The sequence below is a fragment of the Pectinophora gossypiella genome, chromosome 20, assembly GCF_024362695.1.
Source record: "Pectinophora gossypiella chromosome 20, ilPecGoss1.1, whole genome shotgun sequence".
NCBI classification, from domain to species: domain Eukaryota; kingdom Metazoa; phylum Arthropoda; class Insecta; order Lepidoptera; family Gelechiidae; genus Pectinophora; species Pectinophora gossypiella.
In genome coordinates this window covers 10,651,167-10,674,209 of record NC_065423.1, presented here as the reverse complement: position 1 = coordinate 10,674,209, position 23,043 = coordinate 10,651,167, and the positions used below count along the sequence as shown (strand labels likewise).

Here is a 23,043-nt window from a genome sequence, read left to right as displayed (position 1 = left end):
CCATGCTTTATTTTTACTACAACAGATTAAACATAAAATTTTCAGGAATTTCAGGACACAAAAAAATATTTTTTGTCGAACTGAAAGTAAGTAATTAAAATACTAGTTCTAGTGTATGGTTTCTCGATCTGAAAGGCCCGGGTTCCATTCCGGCTAAGTAAGTCTACAATACGTCACATAAAAAAACTGCGCATTTAAGTTGAAATAAAACTCATGTTGTCTTCTGTTTATTTGTGGTGGGCCACCCTATTAGGGGAAACAAGCGTGAATTCAAGTTCATATTACGTATGTATCGATATCACATTTTCCAAAATTAAATGCATAGTATGAACTAGCCCTATAAATACAAAATAATGCTTTTTTATTTTATACTTAGTAATTTTTTAATATATTTTTGTCAAAAGATCTTGTAGAACAATAACATATTACAAATATTATGTAATAAAAATCACAATCTTTAGACTAACACCCTTTTGGATAAAATCCGCTGTCCGCCCCAGTAGGGAATGCTAGCGTGATGGTTTTATATTCCCGTCTTTTACATGTGGGTAATTTTAATAGATTTCCATGCAGCATTCGTAACAGTGTCGGCTCGACCATTATAAGAAGTGACAGTAATAATAAATCAAGAAAAAATATAACCTAACCGACTATCGGTTAGGTTGGGACAAACCGCAGGCTATGACGTCAAAAAAAGAAAATTTTTAAACGCGGGTAGTTTCACTGACAACATTCGACTAATGACATTTGACAAATGTTGTCAGTGTAACTACCCGCGTTTAAAAATTTTCTTTTTGACGGCAAAGCCTGCGGTTTGTCCCAACCTAACCGATATTTGGGCAAGTTATATTTTGTCTTACAAGCGTAGTAGTAGCAAAGCGGTCAAAACTTCGGGAATATATAAGTTTGTCTTAGAAAGATGTCGAACGGTAAACTATTTAACAAGTTTCCAATAGAATTACAGCCAAAAGTAAGCGGCGAAGCAATCGAATAGTATATTTTGTCGGTCGATGCTTTTTTTTAGTAAAAATAAAGCATGGGGGTTATTAAATTATTATTAAAGGGGGCCAAAATTTCATTATTTTTGCCGAAAAACGCAGTTTTCTAGATATTTTTAATTATTGCCATGAATTGCTACTAATTTTAAATGTAGGCACATCCCGTACTCTTACCGTGTGCAGCCTAACGCATAAGTGTGAGCGAGACAGAGTGTCCGGGTGCTCCCCTTTGCACCTATAAACCTTAGCTATGAACTTATATATCCCGAAGTTTCGGCCGCATTGCACCGACTGTGGCGATAGGCATCAGTTACATTACGATACGACTGATACGGAGCGACAGTAATAATAAAGTTAAGCAAAAATATAACCTAACCGATAGTCGGTTAGGTTGGGACAAACCGCAGACTATGACGTCAAAAAAAGAAAATTTTTAAACGCGGGTAGTTTCACTGACAACATTCGACTAATGACATTTGGCAAATGTTGTCAATGTAACTACCCACGTTTTAAAAATATTTACTTTTTTGATGTCATAGTCTGCGGTTTGTCCCAACATAACCGACAGTCGGTTGGGTAATATTTTGTCACCACAGTCGATGCAACACGGTCGAAACTTCAAAGTTTATAGCTAGATCTCAAACGATAAAACTATTTAACAAGTTGCCTATAGAATTACAGCCAAAAGTATGTCCGTTTTACCAGACTGCGGCGAAGAAAACGGAGGGTTATGTTTTATCGTTCGATCCTGATTGTTTTTTGACGTGACTTATTGGAGATTTGTCATTAATTACTTGGCCGGACAAATGGGGAGCGCTGTGGGCGATACAAAATATAAGGCAACCGGCCTGAGGGTGCCCAGTTGGGCGCAGACTGATTTATTTTGTGTTGTATATTGTATTGTACTTTGCGACCTTATTGTTACTGCATTATGGTCGTAATTTGAATGGGCTATACTCTGTTTGCCAAAAAGCCACGGTTTGTTGCCAATCTTTCGACAACCCCTACTAATACGATCACGGAATAGTAATAACAAAGTCGATTTTTGAAGTCATGATATAATCGTATTTGAAGTGACTTTTTAAAAAGGCCCTTTCGTGGTTTTAAAGATAAAGATTTTTATTTTTATTTATTTGTACAGTTATAAATAATAGTTCCAGTTATAATTGCAAATTACGTCTCACTAAATTTTTACTTTTACTATTTGCTTTAAGTATTTTTTATTTTTTAAGTATTTGCCAGTTTGTCGACCCTACAAATTGCCTAAGCTTATAGTGATATAAATCATCACAAATAAAAACAAGTCAATATTAACATAATTTATTTAACTTCATAAACAAGGTCCGGCTATACAAATGCTGGCTATCGAGCATTTGGAAACAACTTCACTTTACCTTTATAGTTGTAACATGCTATAGATTTGTTTGATACTTCAATTGCTTTTGAAAGAAATCTTCTAAGAGATAAATAAACTTCTACCATTTGAGCTTACGTTCTGTCTAAAATAGGAATGATGAAAGTACCTCCAATCTTTCTACTGACGATTATTTTTTATTTGTCAATGTTTATAGTCTATTATTGGGTAGTTTCCTAGGTGAAAGATAAATTATGAAATTCTGATTACCAAATAAAGACAGATCTAAAATTATAAAAATAAAGTTTTCTTTTTTCAATAATAAAAAATATTTTTTTCTAGAATTATAAAGAAAAATTTAATAATAAGTGCGACATTTTGTCACGTTTTTCTATGACGTCACAGGTTGCTTTTTCATACAAATTCCATAGTAATTTCGTGTTTTGATGTTTAGTAAAAAATAACTGGTTTGACTAGTTTGAAACTAGCCTATTGTTTAGTCTCGTATTTATAACCTAATTTTACTTTGACAGGTCTTAAATTATTGCTCTCCTTTACTTACAATACATGCAAGAAAGAAACGCAGCTAATTTGTCCTGTCAAATCAAGTTAAGATGGTGGTTCCTTGAATCGACACCGTTTCAAAGGCAAAGTTCCTATTTTGCATGTTATTTATCGTATTGTTCGACAAACAAATATACAGCATGCTATGCGCTAACCATACATCCCTATACATTCATACTGGAATATACATTCAAGTCTTTTATAATTAAATCTTACTTTAAATACTTTGAATATCTTAGCCCAACAATATACATATCTAAGAGGCCATTAAGAGATTACGACTTGATGATGGCTTCGTAGGCTTGGAATATACAAGTGGCGACTTCAACAGTGCGCGACTTCAAGCTTAAGGTCGCTTCAGGGTTACCAGGCTGCAGTTTAAGTTCTAGAAGTACCCAGATGTTGTTTGTGAGTTTTAGGGACTGGTATAGCATGTCTTGTCCTTCGACGTTTCGCTTGGCGATTGTGAAGATGTTGTTTAGTGTCATCTTGTGCGCGATGGTGTCTGCGTTGCCGAGGACGTTCGAGAGCGTGTGCTGGACCTCGTTGGCAGCCGGTATCTCCTTCCAGGTGGTAAGGAACACGCGTTTGTCCAGTTGTCCGTCCTCGGTGAACAGGATGTGCGCCGGGATGAGGCACGCGAAGTAAAATACGTCCACGTTGTTCTTGATCGCCACCTGAAGTAGTTTATAGTGTTAAAAAGTGCGACAATGGGTCATGGAAATATGAACGCCTGCCGCTAACATAATAGCAACGCGTCGTGTTGGTGAATTTGACACAGAGCTCTTACAGGCTCTCCCTCTCGTTCGTCCGCTGCTTAACTGAATGAGATACTTTCCAAGCTACGTTCACCAAAAACAATGCAGATGGCGCTGTACAGATTTAAAGTAAATAATTACTCATTACTCGGGTACATAATTATTCCAAAATACAATGTAATGGCAAAAGTCGGTTCCGGCTGGTATTTTACCTTAATAAGTATGTAGTTATTGCATGAGCCGTGTCAGGAGCCTATGGCGGTAACCTTGACATCAGGGTGATGAACAGATGATGTCGGTTATTGAACTCACGAGTCACAACCCACACGAGAGAAGAAGCATTTTATGAGTCATAGGCTGATCACCTGTCACCACACTGTGCATCATACCATGACAATGGTTTTGGGTTGTCAACCGCCAGGGTTGGGACCTCACAACTCGACAGAAGACAAGTTACCGCGACCGGGCTGTATGTTACGAGTGGTGTGTACGATTACGAGCATTATATATGTTTACACTTTGGTACCATGTCACATTAACTTTTTTGACAAATTCAACTGTAAGTCTCACTAACTGTCAAACATGTTAGTGCGACAGAGTCCTAAAGTGGGTACATTATATTGCTCATGACTGTACCTGCAGGTTGTTGAGCGGGTCCATGCGCTGCACGGGCCCCGTGGTGGCCAGCTGCAGCGTGGCCTCGGCCGAGGCGCCCGCCGCCAGCGCGCCCACCGACAGCCCGCCCAGGGGGAACACGCCGAAGCTGAACAGACAAGTCATTGTGAAGCCTGGATAACTGGGATTGTAAGGGAACAGCAAGTTCCTGAGCCTGTCCTTATACTGATCAGCTGACTGTTATTTTTGTAAGTATATACAAACTCACGACTACATCCCAATTGGGGTACTACAAGATGAACTAAGTACCCACATCTCACCGAGCTTTCTGTTAGACCAGTGTGATTGGAGAATAACAACAAAATAGGTACGGTCACGAGTACTAATATGTATACACTTTGATCCCATGTCACATTAACTTTTTTGACAAATTAAACGGTAAGTCTCATTAAATGTCAAATATGATAATGCGACAGGGTTCTAAAGTGTACATGCTATTACTCATGACTGTACAGGTAATTATAATTTAAATAATGAACACAAACATTAGCCAAATCGGAACAGCCTCCGTAGTCTAGTAATTAGAGTATTGGGCTCAGTATCTGGAGGTACGGGTTCGATTCCCAAAAATCTGTCGAAAATCACTTTGTGGGACTGTGCTTTGTTTGACTAGGACATTGCAGGCTGAATCACCTAGTTGTCCAAAAAAGGAAGATGATTCCGTGCTTCGAAAGGGACGTTTAACCGTTAGTCCCGGGATACTAGCTCAAACACCACCAACCCGCAGTGTAGCAGTGTAGTGGAGTATGCTCCATACCCCCTCCGGTTGTTTGGGAGGCCTGTGCCCAGACGTGGGACGTATATAGGCTGTTTATGTTATGTTACCTGTTTTTGTTGAGTTGTATGGCGAACCCGCTCATGGCCTGCATGGCTTTGTTGGTGAACGTCATGTCCATCCGCGGCTGCCCGTTCTGTCGAGTGAACGTGCCCCAAATCTCCAACCCTGAGGATTGTAACAGGTTTGTTAGGGATCCTTGATAGTAAAATAAAACTAGTGGACTGGACAAATTGTTATCCGACAAGATTTTACTTCGGCAATATGAAAATCCGACACTTCTTTATTCCGACAATACATAATTACGACATGTCTTAACTTCAGAAATCAGAATCATTTACTCAACGTAATTATCATGGATAAACTTGTTGCAGGTCAATATAACATTTTTGAATTTACGTCATTTCGCAAGGTGTTATGGCTGAGGAGAAGAAATGACAAGAAACTGCAACAGCAACACATCTTTTAAATCAATGAGGGTACATTACAAGTTATTTTATAACTAGAGGAACACATTCAATATCAGAAATTTTTATCATTTAGGTAATCTTATAATAAGCTTTTTTACGCTTCGATATTCTACCAGACAAAACGTTTTTCCGACATGACGTTACTAATTTACTAATTATGTATGATTTAGAGTATGTCGAAATAGTTTCATGTCAGTGTAGCATTACTGCCGGGGTAGAATGTCACCGTATTCTCATAGATTCTTAGTAAAGTCATGTCGAAAAAGCGTTTTGTCGGAGTAGAGTAGTATCGAAGTTAAGACATGTCGTAATTACCTATGTATTGTCGTAGTTATATACTATCTGTGGTAGCTTGTAATTAGCCTTTATTTATTACTAAGGTTTTGATTGTGTAAATGGGTGAATAGCAAAATGTGTCAAGTTTGGTGGCGACTGTCATATAATTTTTTCGTGAAAAATTGGGGAAATTGGGAAAATTGGGAATTGAAGAATTCCTTTTTCATGTCGGAACCGAGGATCCTTTTGGATCTTTTTCATGTCGGAACCCAATTTTTCACGAAAAATTTTGAGATTCACCCAAATAATGCTGTAAGCTCCCCGAATAATAAAAAAAAAAACAGTTTGTAAGACGTCAGTTTTTAACCCTGTAACTATATCGCTGTCTATTAGTTCCAGAAATTGATTTTGTTTTGTTTTTTTTGACATTTATTATTTCTATTTTCACATGGACATTGCTGTACTTTTTATGTTTTAATATTGTCGACATTGAAGTAATACTTACATAATAATAATTATTCTAAATTCCATTTATTAATCTCGCAAGACTATGATATTTTTAAGTTGACATTTATATGCCTACAGTTGTGATACCTAAATTGTAATTTGTGATGTATTTATTTTGTAAGACATTCCAACACAATAGAAAGAAAGAAAGAAAATATTTATTTCCATATTGGACGCCACATTTACAAACTTACATTACAGAAATAAAAAAAATAGTAAAAAAAAAACAAAGACAAAAAGACAAATAATACAGACATTAAATACAATGTATATTGTTTACGGAATAAATCAAATTGAAATGATTATGAAGCGAGCGCGAGTGACGCGCAGAGAGAAGTGGTCCGTCAGTGTTGCCAACAAGACGAGAGAGCGACGAATGAACGAATGAATGAATAGTATGGGGAATCAACAGTAGCTTCAACCCGCTGCTTTCGAGAACAGGGCCGCTCGTTTTATGTCTATGTCCTCTAGAGGGCGCCACATTGAATTCAGCGTGACGTCATATAGGCTTTTTGGCGGGAAACGGGAACGGGACAGTTGCTTTCTTCATTGAATAATCTAAATAATTAATACGAAGTGGTGTTTTGTGGTTAATGATCGCATTAAGTTAGTCGAAAGACATTCGCGAGTGTTATTATATCGGAGTATTCAATAAACAAAGTGTATCTGCCTATTTTCGCTTCGTGTCAGGAAGCCGCTTCATAACTCGAAAGTTTATGCGGACTTTTGAGTTAATTCGTTTGGGGTTCGGAGTAGGAGTCTACTCCGAGGGTGGGGGCTTAGGTTTCATCATCATCATCTGTCATCATTTCATCAATCATCAAGACAAAAAAATACGTAAGACATGGCTGTATGGGCATAGTTCCCTTTGCCTTACCCTTCGGGGAAAACCAAAACAAAAAAAAAAGTGACGTCATATAGTCTATACAAGACGATTCTAGTGACACCTCATTTGTTAAATTCTGACAAGTTGTTTAGGAGTTCTGAGTGAACAGACGTTTATACACACATATATAAATAGCGACCGAACACATAACCATCCTATTTTGCTTCGCCGCAGTCGGGTAAAAGAGAGAAATTAAGATTGAGAAATAGTCTCACCTTTCCCCTTGTCAGCGGGCAGCCAGCACTGTCGCGGCGGCACGTAGCAGGCGGGCGCGGGGGCTCCGAAGATGTCGCCCAGCAGCCCTGTGGCGCCCGCAGCCGGCTCGGGGCCTCCGCCCAGCTGCAGGCGAGCAACAAACATCATCACAAATAAGATATATGACTAATTGGCTACTTGACAGTAGTAACATAAAGTATGAAATATGGCGAATATGGTAGTTTATCATTTAACAATAATTATTCAACAGTTTAATTGAGATAATTTTTTAATATTTTATTAAAAAAAGAAAAAACCACAACTTCAATTCCACTTGCTTGCACTTATTAAATCAGAATAATGAGCTGAATCGTGGAATTTCCCGTCTGAAAATTCATGAAATTTTTGTGGTTTTTTTTTACTTCCATATTTTTGCGACGACAAAATTCCACTTGATATCAACTCAGAATCCTGGTGTGAATCATCCCTCAAAGTTTTCGTTACGATGTCACTAACACCCTACATAACATGTGTGCATTGTGTTGTAATCTTTCTTGTGTTTTAAAATGTGTCGTATATTTGTATGGGCAATATAGATTATTTGATTAGATGTGTGATATACGACGCACAACTAGGGTGCGTTTGGTTCGGGCTCTGGTGTTTTCCATATTTATGTACGGTGCCGAAACTTGGAGCTTAAAGAGCCACGATTGCAGCAAGATCGATGCTTTCGAAATGTGGCGTTGGCGTAAGTTGCTACGCATAACTTGAACTGCGATGCGTACGAATGAGTCCATATTAAAAGAGCTCAAGATCACGACGCGGCTCTCCTCAATATGCCAGAATCGTGCCCTAAGCTTCTTCGGACATATTATGCGGTCTCCGAAGCCCAGTCTGGAGAAGCAGATCATAGTTGGGCAAATGGATGGCAAACGTGCGCGAGGAAGGGCGCCTGCGAGGTGGTCTGACATCCTGAAGAAGACGGTGGGCGGCAGCATACAGAGGGTGGTGCACGCGGCATATAGCCGTACCGAGTGGAAAACCATAACCTGTGGGCGCGATCCTCAGCAGTGAGAAGACGACGAAGAAGAGAAGTGGTATACGTACGAGCACGTCCAGCCCGCCGGCCAGCAGGTCGAGCGAGGGCGGCGGGGGGGCGGCCGCGGCGGCCGGAGCGCCGATGTCCATCGACAGCAGGTCGCCGATCAGGGACTCCTGTAAGTACATACATACATACATAAACTCACGCCCGTAATCCCTAATGGGGTGGGCAGAGCCACAAGTAATCAAAGACAACTTGCAGCCACTGTTGTTTCATTGTAACAATTATTTTTTGGAAATAAACTTATTATTAAACTTATTATTATTATTGATACGATGTCGTAAGCTGGATATGATGAACTCCTGTAAGTACACGTGTATTATTGTATACATATTAATTACCTCATTGCACCCAAACGACCTCCGTGGTCCAGTGGTTGAGCATTCGGCTCACGATCCGGAGGGCCCGGGTTCGAATCCCGGTGGGGACATACCACAAAAATTACTTTGTGATCCCTAGTTTGGTTAGGACATTACAGGCTGATCACCTGATTGTCCGAAAGTAAGACGATCCGTGCTTCGGAACGCACGTTAAGCCGTTGGTCCCGGTTACTACTTGCTGATGTAAGTATGTAGTCGTTACATGAGCCATGTCAGAGGCCTTTGGCGGCTCAATAATAACCCTGACACCAGGGTTGATGGGGTTGGTCAACCACCTCACACACAACCCACACGATAGAAGAAGATTGCACCCAAATACACATGCTGCAAATTAATTTTGAAGAAAGAAGGAATTTTGCAACATTTTTAATTTTAATAAACATTGAAGGACTATCCAGGCTACGTTAACGTAATAATTACCTATTTTCTCGTTGCTCCCGTTCATTATTAATCAAAAATATAATGTAATGGCAGAGGCATATATAAAAATAATTGTTGCTTCATATTTGACGGTATATACGTACTGAAGACTAGGCAGCGTGGTCTTATGATTTTAGCCTGACCAACAAATGGGCAAAAGAAAAAAAAATGACGGTATATAATTATGTTGCTACCTATATTGCTTCTCTTTATTTTGAGCAGAATACTAATAGGTAGAAGATTAGTTATACAGGTATGATGTATCAAATTCAATAGCCGTGGTAGCCCAGTTTGCAATGCTTGACTCTCACTGTGAGGTCGTAGGTTCGAATCTCGGGCCTAAACGTATGATTTTCGAAATCGTTTTTAAAGGAAAACATCGTGAGGAAGCCCACGTAGCCGAGAAATGCGTTCTGGAAGTATGTGACCTAACCTGTTTTAGGTCGGAAGGTCAGACAGGCAGTGGCTTCTGTAAAATACCGGACTTGTCAAATGTTCAGGTTAGGTAAGCGGACCCTGTGAAAAACGGGATAACGCGGGACAGATGATGATGATACAGGCATGATGTAGCGTGATATGAGTCTGCGTACCTGGTTGGGTATGACGGCGGGCGGCGCGGGGTCGTCGGCCGCGGCCGCGCCGCGCAGCGGGAGCGACTTGCGGACGCCCGCACCGCGACCTGGGGGGGGGGGGGATACAGTCATACAACTCGCCAGCTAGTATGTGTAGAACAATATTGTTTCATAATTAAAACACATAACGGGTTCTTATCGCGTTTAAATCAGGGATATGAGACTCCCGATACTTCTTTGACTGACATTGACAGTCATCCCGTGATCATGGCACTTGCAACAGTGTCGAAATATCGGGAGACTCATATCCCTGATTTAAACATGGTAAGAAACCGTTATTATGTGTTTTAATTATGATAACGGCCTCCGTGGTCCAGTGGTTGAACGTTGGGCTCACGATCCGGAGGTCCTGGGTTCCATTCCCGGTGGGGACATATCACAAAAATTACTTTGTGGTCCCTAGTTTGGTTAGGACGTTACAGGCTGATCACCTGATTGTCCGAAAGTAAGACGATCCGTGCTTCGGAAGGCACGTTAAGCCGTTGGTCCCGGTTACTACTTACTGATATAAGTACGTAGTCGTTATATGAGTCATGTCAGGGGCCTTTGGCGGCTCAATAGTAACCCTGACACCAGGGTTGATGAGGTTGGTAATTCACCTCACAACCCACACGATAGAAGAAGATTATGATAATAACAACGTAAACCTAACACAATATTGTTTCATGCGTAATACATATTTCTTATTCTTACAAAGAGAACATTTATATCGAAAAAACTGATTCAAACGGGACTTGAACCCACAGCTCTTGTCAAACAAGTACTGATGCATTATGCAGCTAACTTATTCATCGACACCGATTAGTCGGGTCTTTTGCCTTTGTCGACTTTAGAAACTCATAACGGCCACCGTGGTCTAGTGGTTAGACCGTTGGACTCACAATCTTGACGTCCAGGTTCGATTTAGACATTGTCAAAATCACTTTGTGAACCTATAAGCATAGTGTTTGGTAAGGACATTGCACACTTCACCTGATTGTCCAAAAAAGTAAGATGATTCTGTGCCTCGGAGGACACATTAAGGTCCCGGCTATTAGCCGAACAACATCTCCATCAACCCGCCGGTTGATTGAGGGGAGGACTGTGCCCAGCAGTGGGACGTACATAGGCTGTTTATGTTATGTTTAAATGTTAGTAACTTAATAATACCGAAATTCAGAATTTTGGACCATAGGCTTAAAAAAAGCCACATCGAAGCAATTCATCTAAAAAACAATATTGCAATTTAACATTAACAGCAATATTGCTTTCTTAGATCAATTGCTTTGATGTGGGTGTTTTAACCCCCCTTACAACCGATACGACAGTTACGTTAAAACTTGCTCTACAAGTCAGTCGATTACATAAGATTACTAAATCTTTTAAGGGGCAATGTATACGTTTTTACAATAAGATTCCCATTGACATTCAGAATTTGCCTTTCAACTGTTTTAAGACAGTAGTTAAACAAAAACTTTACAAAAAAGGTTATTATAAAGTTAGTGATTATTTAGAAGATATGAATGCATGGGATTAACTGTCTGAGAACTGATATTAGGCAGCTAAATTACTCAATTGTATATCAATATTTTATGTTTATTTTTATTTTTTTAAAGAACGTCTAGGGCCCTGTGCCGAGGTTTTTCTTGCAGCTTCTTTTCCCCGGCTATACAGGTTGTGAGAAGCTGCAGCAGTTTTAGGTGGATGAGACGTTCGTTATGTAAAATTGACGATTCACAGTGTAACTATGTTACCTATTGAATAAAGATATTTTTGAATTTGAATTTACCTTCGACGAAGGCGGTGGGCGGCTTGTGGTAGACGCTGGCGAGCGAGGCGATGTGGCAGATCAGCTCGTCCAGCAACGTGGGCTCCAGCAGGTCCGTCTCCTCCGAGATCAGCGGCTTGTCCGCCAGCACCACCTCCTTGGCGGCCGCGGGGTCCGTCGACAGCAGGCGCCAGTAGATGAACCCTCGGTCCCTGGCGGGAAAAAAAAACTTTTAAAACACATTCCTAATCCATGATAGCCCTGTTTGGAGAACATAACCGCACATTTGCGCATTTTGACAGCTCCGCTACACTTCATCGTACGAGACATTTACCTCGCACAGCTCTGGTGGAAACCCTTACACATTTCCACGGCACAGCTACACATCCTCGTACGAACATTTTATTCAAATTCAAAAATATCTTTATTCAGTAGGTAACATAGTTACACCTTGAATCGTCAATTTTTACATAACGAACGTCTCATCCGCCTAAAACTACTGCCGCTTCTCACAATCTGTATAGCCGGGGAAAAGAAGCTGCAAGAAAAACCTCGGCACAGGGCCCTAGACGTTCTTTAAAAAAATAAAATAAACATAAAATATTTTTATACAATTGAGTAATTTAGCTGCCTAATATCAGTTCTCAGACAGTTAATCCCATGCATCCATATCTTCTAAATAATCACTAACTTTATAATAACCTTTTTTGTAAAGTTTTTGTTTAACTACTGCCTTAAAACAGTTAAAAGGCAAATTCTGAATGTCAATGGGAAATAATAGGAGGAATACTCGCACAGCCCTGGTGGAAAAGCAGCCTAAGCATTAACAGTGGCAACAGCTGACTGACCTCAGGTCGGGGTTGTCCGAGTCCTGCGTGGCGAGCGAGAGCACGTGTTGTACCAGCTCCTGCGTGTCCGCGGGCCGCTTCAGGAACAGCTTGACGACAGCTGTGAGCAGCTGCAGCTGCACCTGAGCATTCTCGTCGTGGAATCCCTCCAGGAACGAGTCTAGCAGCTCGTCCGCGTTGTCGATACGCTCTGCGTACTCTCCCACTATCCACACCTTTAAGAAGAATTAATGAATAGACGAATTAGTGCACACACATTTCACATCACTAATTTAAGAGCCACGCTAAAACCCGAAGCCGAGCTGAAGCCGTGGCAGCCCAGTTGGCAGAACGCTTGACTCTCACTTTGAAGTCGCAGGTTCGAATCCAGCACAGGCCTAAACCAATGATTGTCGATTTTGTTTTCGAATTCATTATGGCATTCGTGCTCAGTGGCGAAGTAAAACATCGTGAGGAAACCCACATTCCCGAGAAATGCATTTTCGGAGGTATGTGACCTAACCTGTGTTGGGCTGGTTTTCTCTTCGCGGGATGGAATGTCAGACAGGCAGTCGCTTCGGAAAAAAAAACCGGACCTGTCAAATCTTCAGGTTAGGTAAGGACCTTGTGGAAAATATCTCGTTTTTCACAAGGAATGAATTTAAGAGCCACGCTCTTGTCGGTGTAGCATTCTCCATGCTACTTTTTAGGGAAAAATAGGGCTGTGGTTTCCCTCTTGCCTCCCGTCATGCAGTACACACACACACGTATACGCACACACACACACACACATACATATTTACAGAACATTAAAAAAGAAACGATAACAAGAAAACATTAAAAAGTCGCTCTAACCACTAGACCACGGAAGCTGTTAGTACGTCACAACACATCAGACAAATATAAATCCGTCTTTACCGTTCTATACGTAGTATTAATCTTTGTTACTAGTAGAGAGATAATGTTGTTTATGTGACTAACCATAGACGCCCGGGCCTCGGGCTCGTCGAGGGTGTCGAGGTTCTCGCAGAGCGTGCTGATGATGCTCTCGTACTTGTTGGGGTACTTGCGGAAGATGTCCTTGATCACCACGATGGCTTCCTGCACCACGTAGTTCACTTTCGTCTGGATTAGCTCCAGGAGGGTCGACACGCAGCGCTCCGCTGATGGCTCAACCTGCGTGTTGAAAAAATAAGATTTATTTGCCATAAATGACATAGAAATATACATAAACAGCCTATATACGTCCCACTACTGAGTCCCACCGAGGAGCTCGGTGGCGCAGCGGTAAACGCGCTCGGTTTGCGATTATTGAAGTAAAGCAACTTTCGCAAAGGCCCGTCATAGGATGGGTGACCACAAAAAAAAAGTTTTCATCTCGAGCTCCTCCGTGCTTCGGAAGCCACGTTAAGCCGTTGGTCCCGGCTGCATTAGCAGTCGTTAATAACCATCAATCCGCACTGGGCCCGCGTGATGGTTTAAGGCCCGATCTCCCTATCCATCCATAGGGAAGGACCGTGCCCCAGCAGTGGGGACGTTAATGGGCTGATGATGATGATGAACCTGTCTCTTGCGTGGTTAGTTAAAATCAGAATCGAATGTAATTTTTCAAAAAGCCGCTTGCGTGGGTTTCACAACTGACGTTATGCAAGTGGAGTTCACCTTAATAGCGCACCGTCCGATGGCCCTCACGGCCTTCCTCACGAAGTCCACATCCACCTCCGTCGCATACTCCTTCAGTTCCCCCAGCACTTGCGCGATGTTCGCCTGCGACGCCAGACGGATCATGATGTCCAGTTTCTCCAGCTTCACATATATCGGGTCGTTGTACTTCACGAAGAACACCTGGTGAAGAAAAAATGTCATACGTAAGTGGAATTAATGACAACAGTTCAAGTGTCATCCTTATTACATGAGATTTAAATCGCTGACGAGGAGTGAATGGACGGATACAGGGTGAATGGATATATACAGGGTGTTAGTGACATCGTAACGAAATCTTTGAGGGATGATACAGATCATGATTCTGAGTTGATATCAAGTAGAATTTTCCATCGCAAAAGTATAGAATAAAATTTTTTTTCAAAAATCTAGGGAACTTGGGAAGCGTCTGCGGGAAAGGGGGCAAGACCCTCGCTCCGGTTCATTTCTGGTTCAGCGTATCTCTCTGGCAATTCAGCGCGGGAATGCTGCCAGTTTGATGGGTACGTTTGAGCCAGGAATGATCCGGGGCGGGCTATTCGAATAATGACGAAGCTTGTTGCTGATTTCGGTTTGTATTTAGACGAAACATTTGTGGATTTATGGTTTATTCATGTTTTTGGTTCCTTTTTGACGAAGCCTGTGGTGGATTTAATGATGTATTTTTTTTTATTATAACCATAATTTATGAATTTGAAAAATATAGATAGATATAGCCTTCATTATGGACTTATTGTAACAATTTTTTTTTTTTTTTAGCTTATACATAATATTAAAAAAGAAATAAAGATGTGTTTAATTATGCTCTTCGTCCATTTGTCTTTTGACAAAGGCCTCCTCCATTTGAAAAATATAATTAATAAAATATGGAAGTAAAGGTTTCAAAAATCTAAAAAAAAACATGAATTTTGCGACGTTGTAAGACCTATTACACACCTCTGAAGGAGGGGGAATCTAGTTCGGCGTCCTATAGAAATTGAACTCAAGACTTCCGGATTGTAAGTCGCGGAGTCATCAGTGTCCTGACTGAGTTTCAAGATCGATAAGCGCCATCTATGTTGTATAGGCGGAACTAGCAGATCGGGTACGCCATACTGTGCATACCTTCATCTCGTGCTTGAGTATGTCGGGCCTCTTCTGCACGACGAGGTTGATGTTCCGCAGCGCCACGTACTGCACCTCGGGCTCCGCGCTCAGCAGCGTCACCAGCGGCGGCGCCAGCTTGCGGGACAGCGTGCTCACCAGCTCCGCGTCCCCGGACACCATCTCCATGAGCTTCATCAGCACCTGGAATAAAATAGAGTAGTAGTTTTTAAACGATTATCACAACGGTGTCCGTGGTCCGGTGGTTGGGCGTTATGCTCACGATCCGGAAGCCTCAGGTTCGAATCCTGGTGGGGACAAATTGATCCCTAGTTTGGCTAGGACATTACAGGCTGATCACCTGATTGTCCAAAAGTAAGATGATCCGTGCTTCAGAAGGAACTGAAGTACGTAGTCGTTACATAAGTATGTTATGGTGTATCTTAAATAAATAAATAAATAAGTCACGTCAGGGGCCTTTAGCGACTAAATAATAACCCTGACACCAGCGCTGATGAGGTTGGTCATCCAATTCACAACCTACACGACAGAAGAGAATGATCATCATATCCCCAGCATTAACCCGTTTCTCATGGGGCCCGCTTACTTAACCTGATGATTTGACAGGTTTGGTTTTTTACAGAAGCGAATGCCTATCTCACCTACTAACGCGAAGAGAAACCCTCTCTGAAACGCATCTCGGGAATGTAGGTTTACTCACGATGTTTTCCTTCACCGCTCAGCATGTGATAATCATTTATTTAGACCCGTGCTGGGTTTCGATCCTGCGATCTCACAGTGAGAGTCGAGCGTTCTTCCAGCTGGACTATCACGACATCCATCGCAAGATGAACTAAGCCACACCTCAGCGAGGTTATATATTTTTTTTGTATATAATGTTCCACCTGATTGTCCGAAAAAGTAAGATGATTCCGTGCTTCGGAGGGTACGTTAAGCCGTTGGTCCCGGCTATTAGCCGTAAAAACACCTCCACCAACCCGCATTGGAGCAGCGTGGTGGAGTATGCTCCATACCCCCTCCGGTTGATTGAGGGGAGGCCTGTGCTCAGCAGTGGGACGTATATAGGCTGTTTTTGTTATGTAATGTTCCACCTACTTTGACAGCGGAGAGTACAACAGCGGCGTTAGCGTGCGCGAGGCGCGGCGTGATGCGCTCGCATATGGAGTGCGCCTCGCGCGCGTCCCGCGGCTGGTAGTTGGACAACGCGTCGAGAATAAACACTTGACCCCACTCCGTACATTCGTTCAGTGCTGTAAGCAGCTTGTTAATCGTCGGCGCGTTCATTTCTAGAAACAATAACAATAAACATGGTAAGACTTCTACTAGTTTGGTTAGGACATTACAGGCTGATCACCTGATTGTCCAAAAAGTAAGATGATCCGTGCTTCGGAAGGCACTTTCAGCCGTTGGTCCCGGTTACTACTTACTTATGTAAGTAAGTGGTCGTTACATCAGTCATGTCAGGGGCCTTTGGCGGCTCAATAGTAACCCTGACACCAGGGTTGATGAGGTTGGTAATTCACCTCACAACCCACACGGTAGAAGAATAACTTACCAACCAGAGGATGTCCAGAAACACTAGCCTCGTTAATTTCGGAGAGAGCAGCTACCGCGTTGGCGACCACCATGGGGTTGGAGTCGCTCAGCAGGTCCTTCAGCTGGTCCAGAAAACCCTGGAATATAACAAGGTCCAAGCACTGACATACTATGAACAAATAACTTCACATTTGATAAGGAGCTTTTCTAAAAATCCAGATACACATACCAGATATACATTCAGTTATGTAAGTAGTACAGTCATGAGCAATAACATGTACCCACTTTAGGACTCTGTCGCACTATCATATTTGACATTTAATGAGACTTACGGTTTAATTTGTCAAAAAAGTTAATGTGACATGGTAACAAAGAGTATACATATTAATGCTCGTGACCGTAGATAGTACAAGTTCCTTCCGTCAAATTCAGATATTATGACTGTTCAAATAAAACGCAATATCCGTTGTACAGTCATAAGTAATATCATGTAGTCACTTTAGAACACTGTCGCACTAACATATTTGACATTTAGTGAGACTTACTGTTCAATTTGTCAAAAAAGTTAATGTGACATGGTACCAAAGTGTAAACATAATTAATACTTGTGACCGTACAAGTTCGTTCCATCAAATTAAGATATTATGACTGTTCAAATAAAGCGCAATAACCGTTGTACAGTCATATCATGTAGTCACTTTTAGAACCTTGTCGCATTATCATATTTGACATTTAAACGGTTTAATTTCTCAAAAAAGTTAACGTGACGTGGTATCAAAGTGTGTATATGTCGTGGCCAGATCTTAGAATTGATCATTTCATGATGTGTTCAACCATTTCATGAAATGGCCAACTTAAGTTGACCATATCGTTGAAACGTCAACGTTTAATAATATTTCAATCAACGTTTGGCCAAATCGTTAACACAGGCGATTTTCATGTTATGTGGTGTAATAAAAATGCGAATAGTCGATTAATTTCTTAGGTTCAAAATTATTTACCTAATCGATACGGAAAATTGTACAATTACATCGATTCATTGATTATGATATCAATCAAGTTTTAAATATATTCGACACCAGCGCCAATACCGGTGGATAATGTTACTAATTTTACGATATGATTGCCAACGTTTGGCATGAAGTAATCATGCATTTAGTTGTTCATATCGTTAAACGTTTTGTGTTCATTGATCTGGCCAAACCACATCATGATGTGGCCAACGAATGATATTCTATTTCATGGAATGGTCGAGCACATCATGAAATGATCGATTCTACGATCTGGCCACGACATATACATATTACTACTCGTGACCGTAATGTGTCGTTACACGCCGTCGCTTGTGACAAGATGCGCCGCGGACGCTCTTTTTACAGAGATTGGTTGCCTATTTGTTATACATAACAGTATCCCCTGTCGTCCCTTAAATACTTTGCAGGAATACACAAATAAGTTGAATAACGGTGCTGATTCGGGAAACCACCAACATAATTTCAACTCAATTTGACAGGACTAAAAGTAGTGTCTCTTTCTTTCACTTATTGTAAGTGAAGGACAGCAATACTTTAAGAGCTATCTGTGAAAAGGCACCAATGTGTTCGAAATCTTACCTGATCCTCAACCATACTAGAAGAGATATCGTACAGCTTAGCAACGCACACGGCAGCAGTCTTCCTGACGTACGGATCTTCATCCTTCAAGCACTTGCGCAGCGGCTCGCAGAGATACTCCGTAATCTTGTCTACCCTGATACAACCCATGGTGCGCACTGCCAGGGCCCGGATCAACGGATTGGAGTCTTCGCAGTCCTAAAACATGGAGACATTCAGACCTTGTATTGCGTAGAAGCTGGACAAGCAACGTTTACAAAGCTCTACGTAGGATTTTGGTTTTGGTTCTGCTAGAGCGGTAGACCTGGAAATTATTGAAGACTTTTAAATTGGGGTATTTGAGTATGACGCACATAAACAGAAGTTAGAACGCCAGATTTAATAACTAAAACCCGTGAAGGTTAGTAGGCAATAGGGTAGATGACAATAAGTTCCGACCGAATTTTCGGTTTCGGTTTCGGCAGAAAATCCTGATAACAACCTATTCGTATAGGTTCAAAAGTGCAACAACGTGCTCAAAAGACGCGTCTTACTCATCGTTACGTAATTCAAAATTAAAATTCGTTAATAAGTCGACACAAGAAATAAGAGAAATGAGGTTCATTTTTGAGCATTCAGACTAGCCTCTATTTCAATATTTCGCGTAAATAGGAAGAAAAACTGAATGGTTGCGTACAAAGCCGAACTTTGTGTTAGAACGCAAAGAGAAAGTGTCGATTTCATAGTGGGTTATACAGACAATTAATAATTGAGCAAACTTCTTTGCCCCTAAGAAAAGTACGAGAACAGGACAAATTAATTTCAAGGTCTTTGAAAAACAGTAGAAACTCAAGTATTTATTTTAAATACAATTGTTTTGCCGCAGATGGTATTAACTACTTGGCCGGACAAATGGGGAGCGCTGAAAGCTCTCACCCGGTACAATGTTTAAGACAACAGGCCTGAGGGTGCCCAGTTGGGCGCGAACCTCGGCTCAGGGCGTCGTCTGAGAAGAAATATATTTGAAAGAATTAATCGACGCTAGTAGGTCGATAGCGAAGTGTTTGGTGTCGCGAGCTGATTGGCTGCCTCTATGGCTAGAGTAATCGGATCATCAGGATCGTATATTACGTCCTTCGGACGCCGATTCTTTTCAGTACCATCCCTAAGCGGGATGTATTCGGAAGCCACAACTACCAGGGGATTAGGGTGGTGCGGAGCAGAATAAAAAAAAAACGTTTTGAAGCTAATTTGAGCCATTGGGCAATGGTTGGCAGACATAGTTTTTGATACTTGTCAACTACTCTATACACCTATGCTGCCTCCAGTTTTGATTGGGCGTTTAAAACTAATATATGTTTGAGTTTCTACTGCTTATTGTAACATTAGCCAGTGCTATATTGATTTAAATAATGAGTCGTGAATACAGACAACAAATTACATTTGATTATATATCATTATTATATTATGATTAATACATATAGATTAATATTGAACTTAGTTCAGGTTGAGATACATATTTTATTATATTTCATAAATGTAGATTTACACATTGTCGTAATACTTTTACCATACCAATAGGGTATATTTTCCTGTAGTTGAGGTAGAATGATTAGGACTGTAGGACTGTAGTAGACTTAGTAAATAATTTCTTAAAACTTCAACTAAAAAACACATACACGTAAATTAGAGCACGCCTACTTCCCGTTAAAGTAAGCAGAGATCACAGAATTCCACTAAAAACAAACTAAAATAATTTGGAGGAGGTTTAGGGAGGAAATCTGACCCAGAGAGAAAAAACCAAAATAAAAAGGGTACTCAAGGCCTCATCTCAGGCCTTTACATCTTTATCAGATGATTCAAACAGCGTTTCTGTGGAAGCTATTAAAATGACCTATGCATGTGTAAATCTACAAATAATATATTCATGATCAGATGGGTTTCAGTGCTCGAGTTACCTTAACAAGCTGGTATGTCGGTAGCTCCTTCCACCCATCACAATATGGTACAGTAGACATAAAAAATTTAAGTCACACATAATAACTACACTATTTGTAGTTAATATACCATAAAATTTAAATTAAGAGTATGTAATCTCAAGTCCCCATCCCCAGTCTATGTTAAAAAAAATATAGTAAGTACTTTAATAGGCCTATAATAAACTTCACATTTGAATAACAAAACATGCAAAATTTTAAATTACTTTTGGTCACAAAATTACAAATGTTCAAATTACAAAAAAAAAATATTGTATTGAAATATTATTGTAATTGTAATGATTAACTTCTGTTTTAAGCAAATAACCGTTCCCAAAATTAACTATTTGGCAAATTTATTACACAAATTAATCAATTTGTTGCAATTGCTGAGTAGAAACTTTAACCAAAATCACACAGAAAATTACAAATTAATAAAAATTACCATTTCGGTATGGCGAAAGAAAAATTAACGCTTACCTTAACAAATGTGTTGACGGCCATGATAGCCATATCGGGCTGAGACTTGGCGTAATTCATCAGGTACAGGTAGACCAGCTTCTTCAACTCAAGGTTGTCTGTCTGCATGCAGTTTACTACGTCGGGGAACAGTGCCGAGACATCCTTGCCAACTGTCATCGATGCTATGACCTAAGGAATTTTATTAAAAGATTTTAGTTAGAGATATACATAGACTTATAAAACCATAACTATTTCTTTTCTCTCTTCCATATTACAGTTTTGTTAGCTGACAGTTCAGGGGCCAAGTCTGCTAAAATACTAATGTGCCTACAGTCTCAATAGTGTTTCAACTGAATAGTTTTTAAAATTCGATACCTATTCACATTAACGCCATTTGCATTCTATGGAATTAATATGCCACTGTTGAATAGGCAAATTCAGAAGTTTACGAAAAAGCTATCAAAAATCAATATTTAAAATTTTTCTAAGTCACACACATAGACTCATGTCTGCCATAATCGGCAACAAGGTAGATAATCAGAGCCACTCCCCAGACAAAAATCCACTACAATACACTCCAATACAAAAAACTTACGATTCCATACATTCTTAAGGCTTTTGAAAACTAAAGTAAAACCCAGAGGGTGTGAGGTTGGTGCCTGATATGAAGTGATATTATTCACATAATATTCTTTATTCTACACTCATAGCATATAAGTACTGAAATCTGTAGCATGTATTGCAAAGTGGGTACTTGCTTCCCAGTTATTCTACTGAATGGGTACCTAAGTTTTAACTTTGTCAGGGTAGTTAGAGACTCTGATTCTACTGAGATTATAATTAGATTTTCATATAAATTATTGGATATTTATTATATATGACTCACTTTCTTAACAGCTTCCTTTTTTTTCTCCTTCTTGTCACTGTTGAGCTCCGATTTGAGCTCAAAAATCTCTCCCTTCTTCGTAGTCGTAAAATACTTAGAATCCGTCATTTTGAATGTCTAGCGCAACTTTTCACGCTTTAGATGTGATAAAATACCTAATTATTTACTGCCCCTGCTGAAAAATCGATATTTTCACGTAAATATGACATGCAATCATGTATGATTGTTGTAGGGAAATCAACTAATTACGCAACGAAATGCTCCGTAAGCGAGCGTAAACGCTTTTTAGTTCTATTAAACACTTTTACAAAAGTAAAATCTACGTAACAATCAATAAATTACATTAAAAATTGGAAAAATCTTCCAAAAACGTACATTTGACACGACAGAGGGGCGTAACATAGGGATGGGATCGTGTGAGTGAGTGAAGATTGAGGCTTTTCGGCGGGAAACGGGAACGGGACAGTTGCTTTCTTCATTGAGTAATCTAAATAATTAATACGAAGTGGTGTTTTGTGGTTAATGATCGCATTAAGTTAGTCGGAAGACATTCGCGAGTGTTATTATATTGGAGTATTCAATAAACAAAGTGTATCTGCCTATTTTCGCTTCGTGCTGGGAAGCCGCTTCATAACTCAAAAGTTTATGCGGACTTTTGAGTTAATTCGTTTGGGGTTCGGAGTAGGAGTCTACTCCGAGGGTGGGGGCTTAGGTTTCATCATCATCACCTTTCATCATTTCATTAATCATCAAGAAAAAAAATACGTCAGACATGGCTGTATGGGCATAGTTCCCTTTGCCTTACCCTTCGGGGAAAACCAAAACAAAAAAAAAAAAAAAAAAGAGTGAAGATTGAATCAAATTAATGTCAGTCATGTCATACTTCCATAAAATTAAAGTAAAACAAAACAGAAAATAGATGATTTAAAATTTGAAAAATTGGTTTTAATATTTTTAAAATTTATTATACCTTGTCGGGTAATTACATAGAGATAGGAAATTAATAGTTATAGTAGTATTTATTGATAGATCGAGAGCTAGTTTCAAATCGACTTCATCGGACATCACTAATTTAGTTTTGGTTTTCCCCCAACGAAGAGTAAGGCAAAGGGAACTATGCCCATACAGCCATGTCTTATGTATTATGTATGTATTGTTGTTCGCTTTGGGTCTTACTTTTCCGCGCGTAGACTATCTCGCTCGCACTTATGATATTAAAT

General features: G+C 40.2%; 1 protein-coding gene across 2 annotated transcripts; it reads right to left on the bottom strand.

The window, feature by feature from the left end:
• Positions 1-2,302: 2,302 nt before the first annotated feature.
• Positions 2,303-22,240, bottom strand: LOC126376203 (AP-1 complex subunit beta-1). 2 transcript variants are annotated; one of them, XM_050023449.1, is made up of 17 exons: positions 22,199-22,240; positions 21,824-21,998; positions 20,956-21,126; positions 18,521-18,718; positions 16,927-17,044; positions 16,467-16,657; positions 15,372-15,554; positions 14,229-14,411; positions 13,548-13,742; positions 12,588-12,802; positions 11,761-11,951; positions 9,951-10,039; positions 8,566-8,673; positions 7,479-7,602; positions 5,175-5,292; positions 4,311-4,437; positions 2,303-3,593 (listed from the first exon to the last, which is right to left on the bottom strand). In XM_050023449.1, exons 2-17 carry the CDS (start codon positions 21,929-21,931, stop codon positions 3,192-3,194), a joined length of 2,721 nt encoding a protein of 906 aa, XP_049879406.1. In that variant the 5' UTR covers positions 21,932-21,998; positions 22,199-22,240; the 3' UTR covers positions 2,303-3,191. The 2 variants fall into 2 exon arrangements, with proteins under 2 accessions (XP_049879406.1, XP_049879407.1); XM_050023450.1 differs by having other exon boundaries at positions 22,166-22,199.
• Between the last annotated feature and the right edge of the window lie 803 nt (positions 22,241-23,043).

Bases quoted from the DNA above. Each gene is read 5' to 3' on its own strand.
- LOC126376203 (XM_050023449.1), bottom strand. From the start codon at position 21,931: ATGACGGATTCTAAGTATTTTACGACTACGAAGAAGGGAGAGATTTTT. The intron at 16,658-16,926 runs GTAAGTTATTCT...TATTGTTTCTAG, and splicing joins TTCTGGACATCCTCTGGTTG to AAATGAACGCGCCGACGATT. The intron at 8,674-9,950 runs GTACGCAGACTC...ATGTACTTACAG, and splicing joins CCGCCGTCATACCCAACCAG to GAGTCCCTGATCGGCGACCT.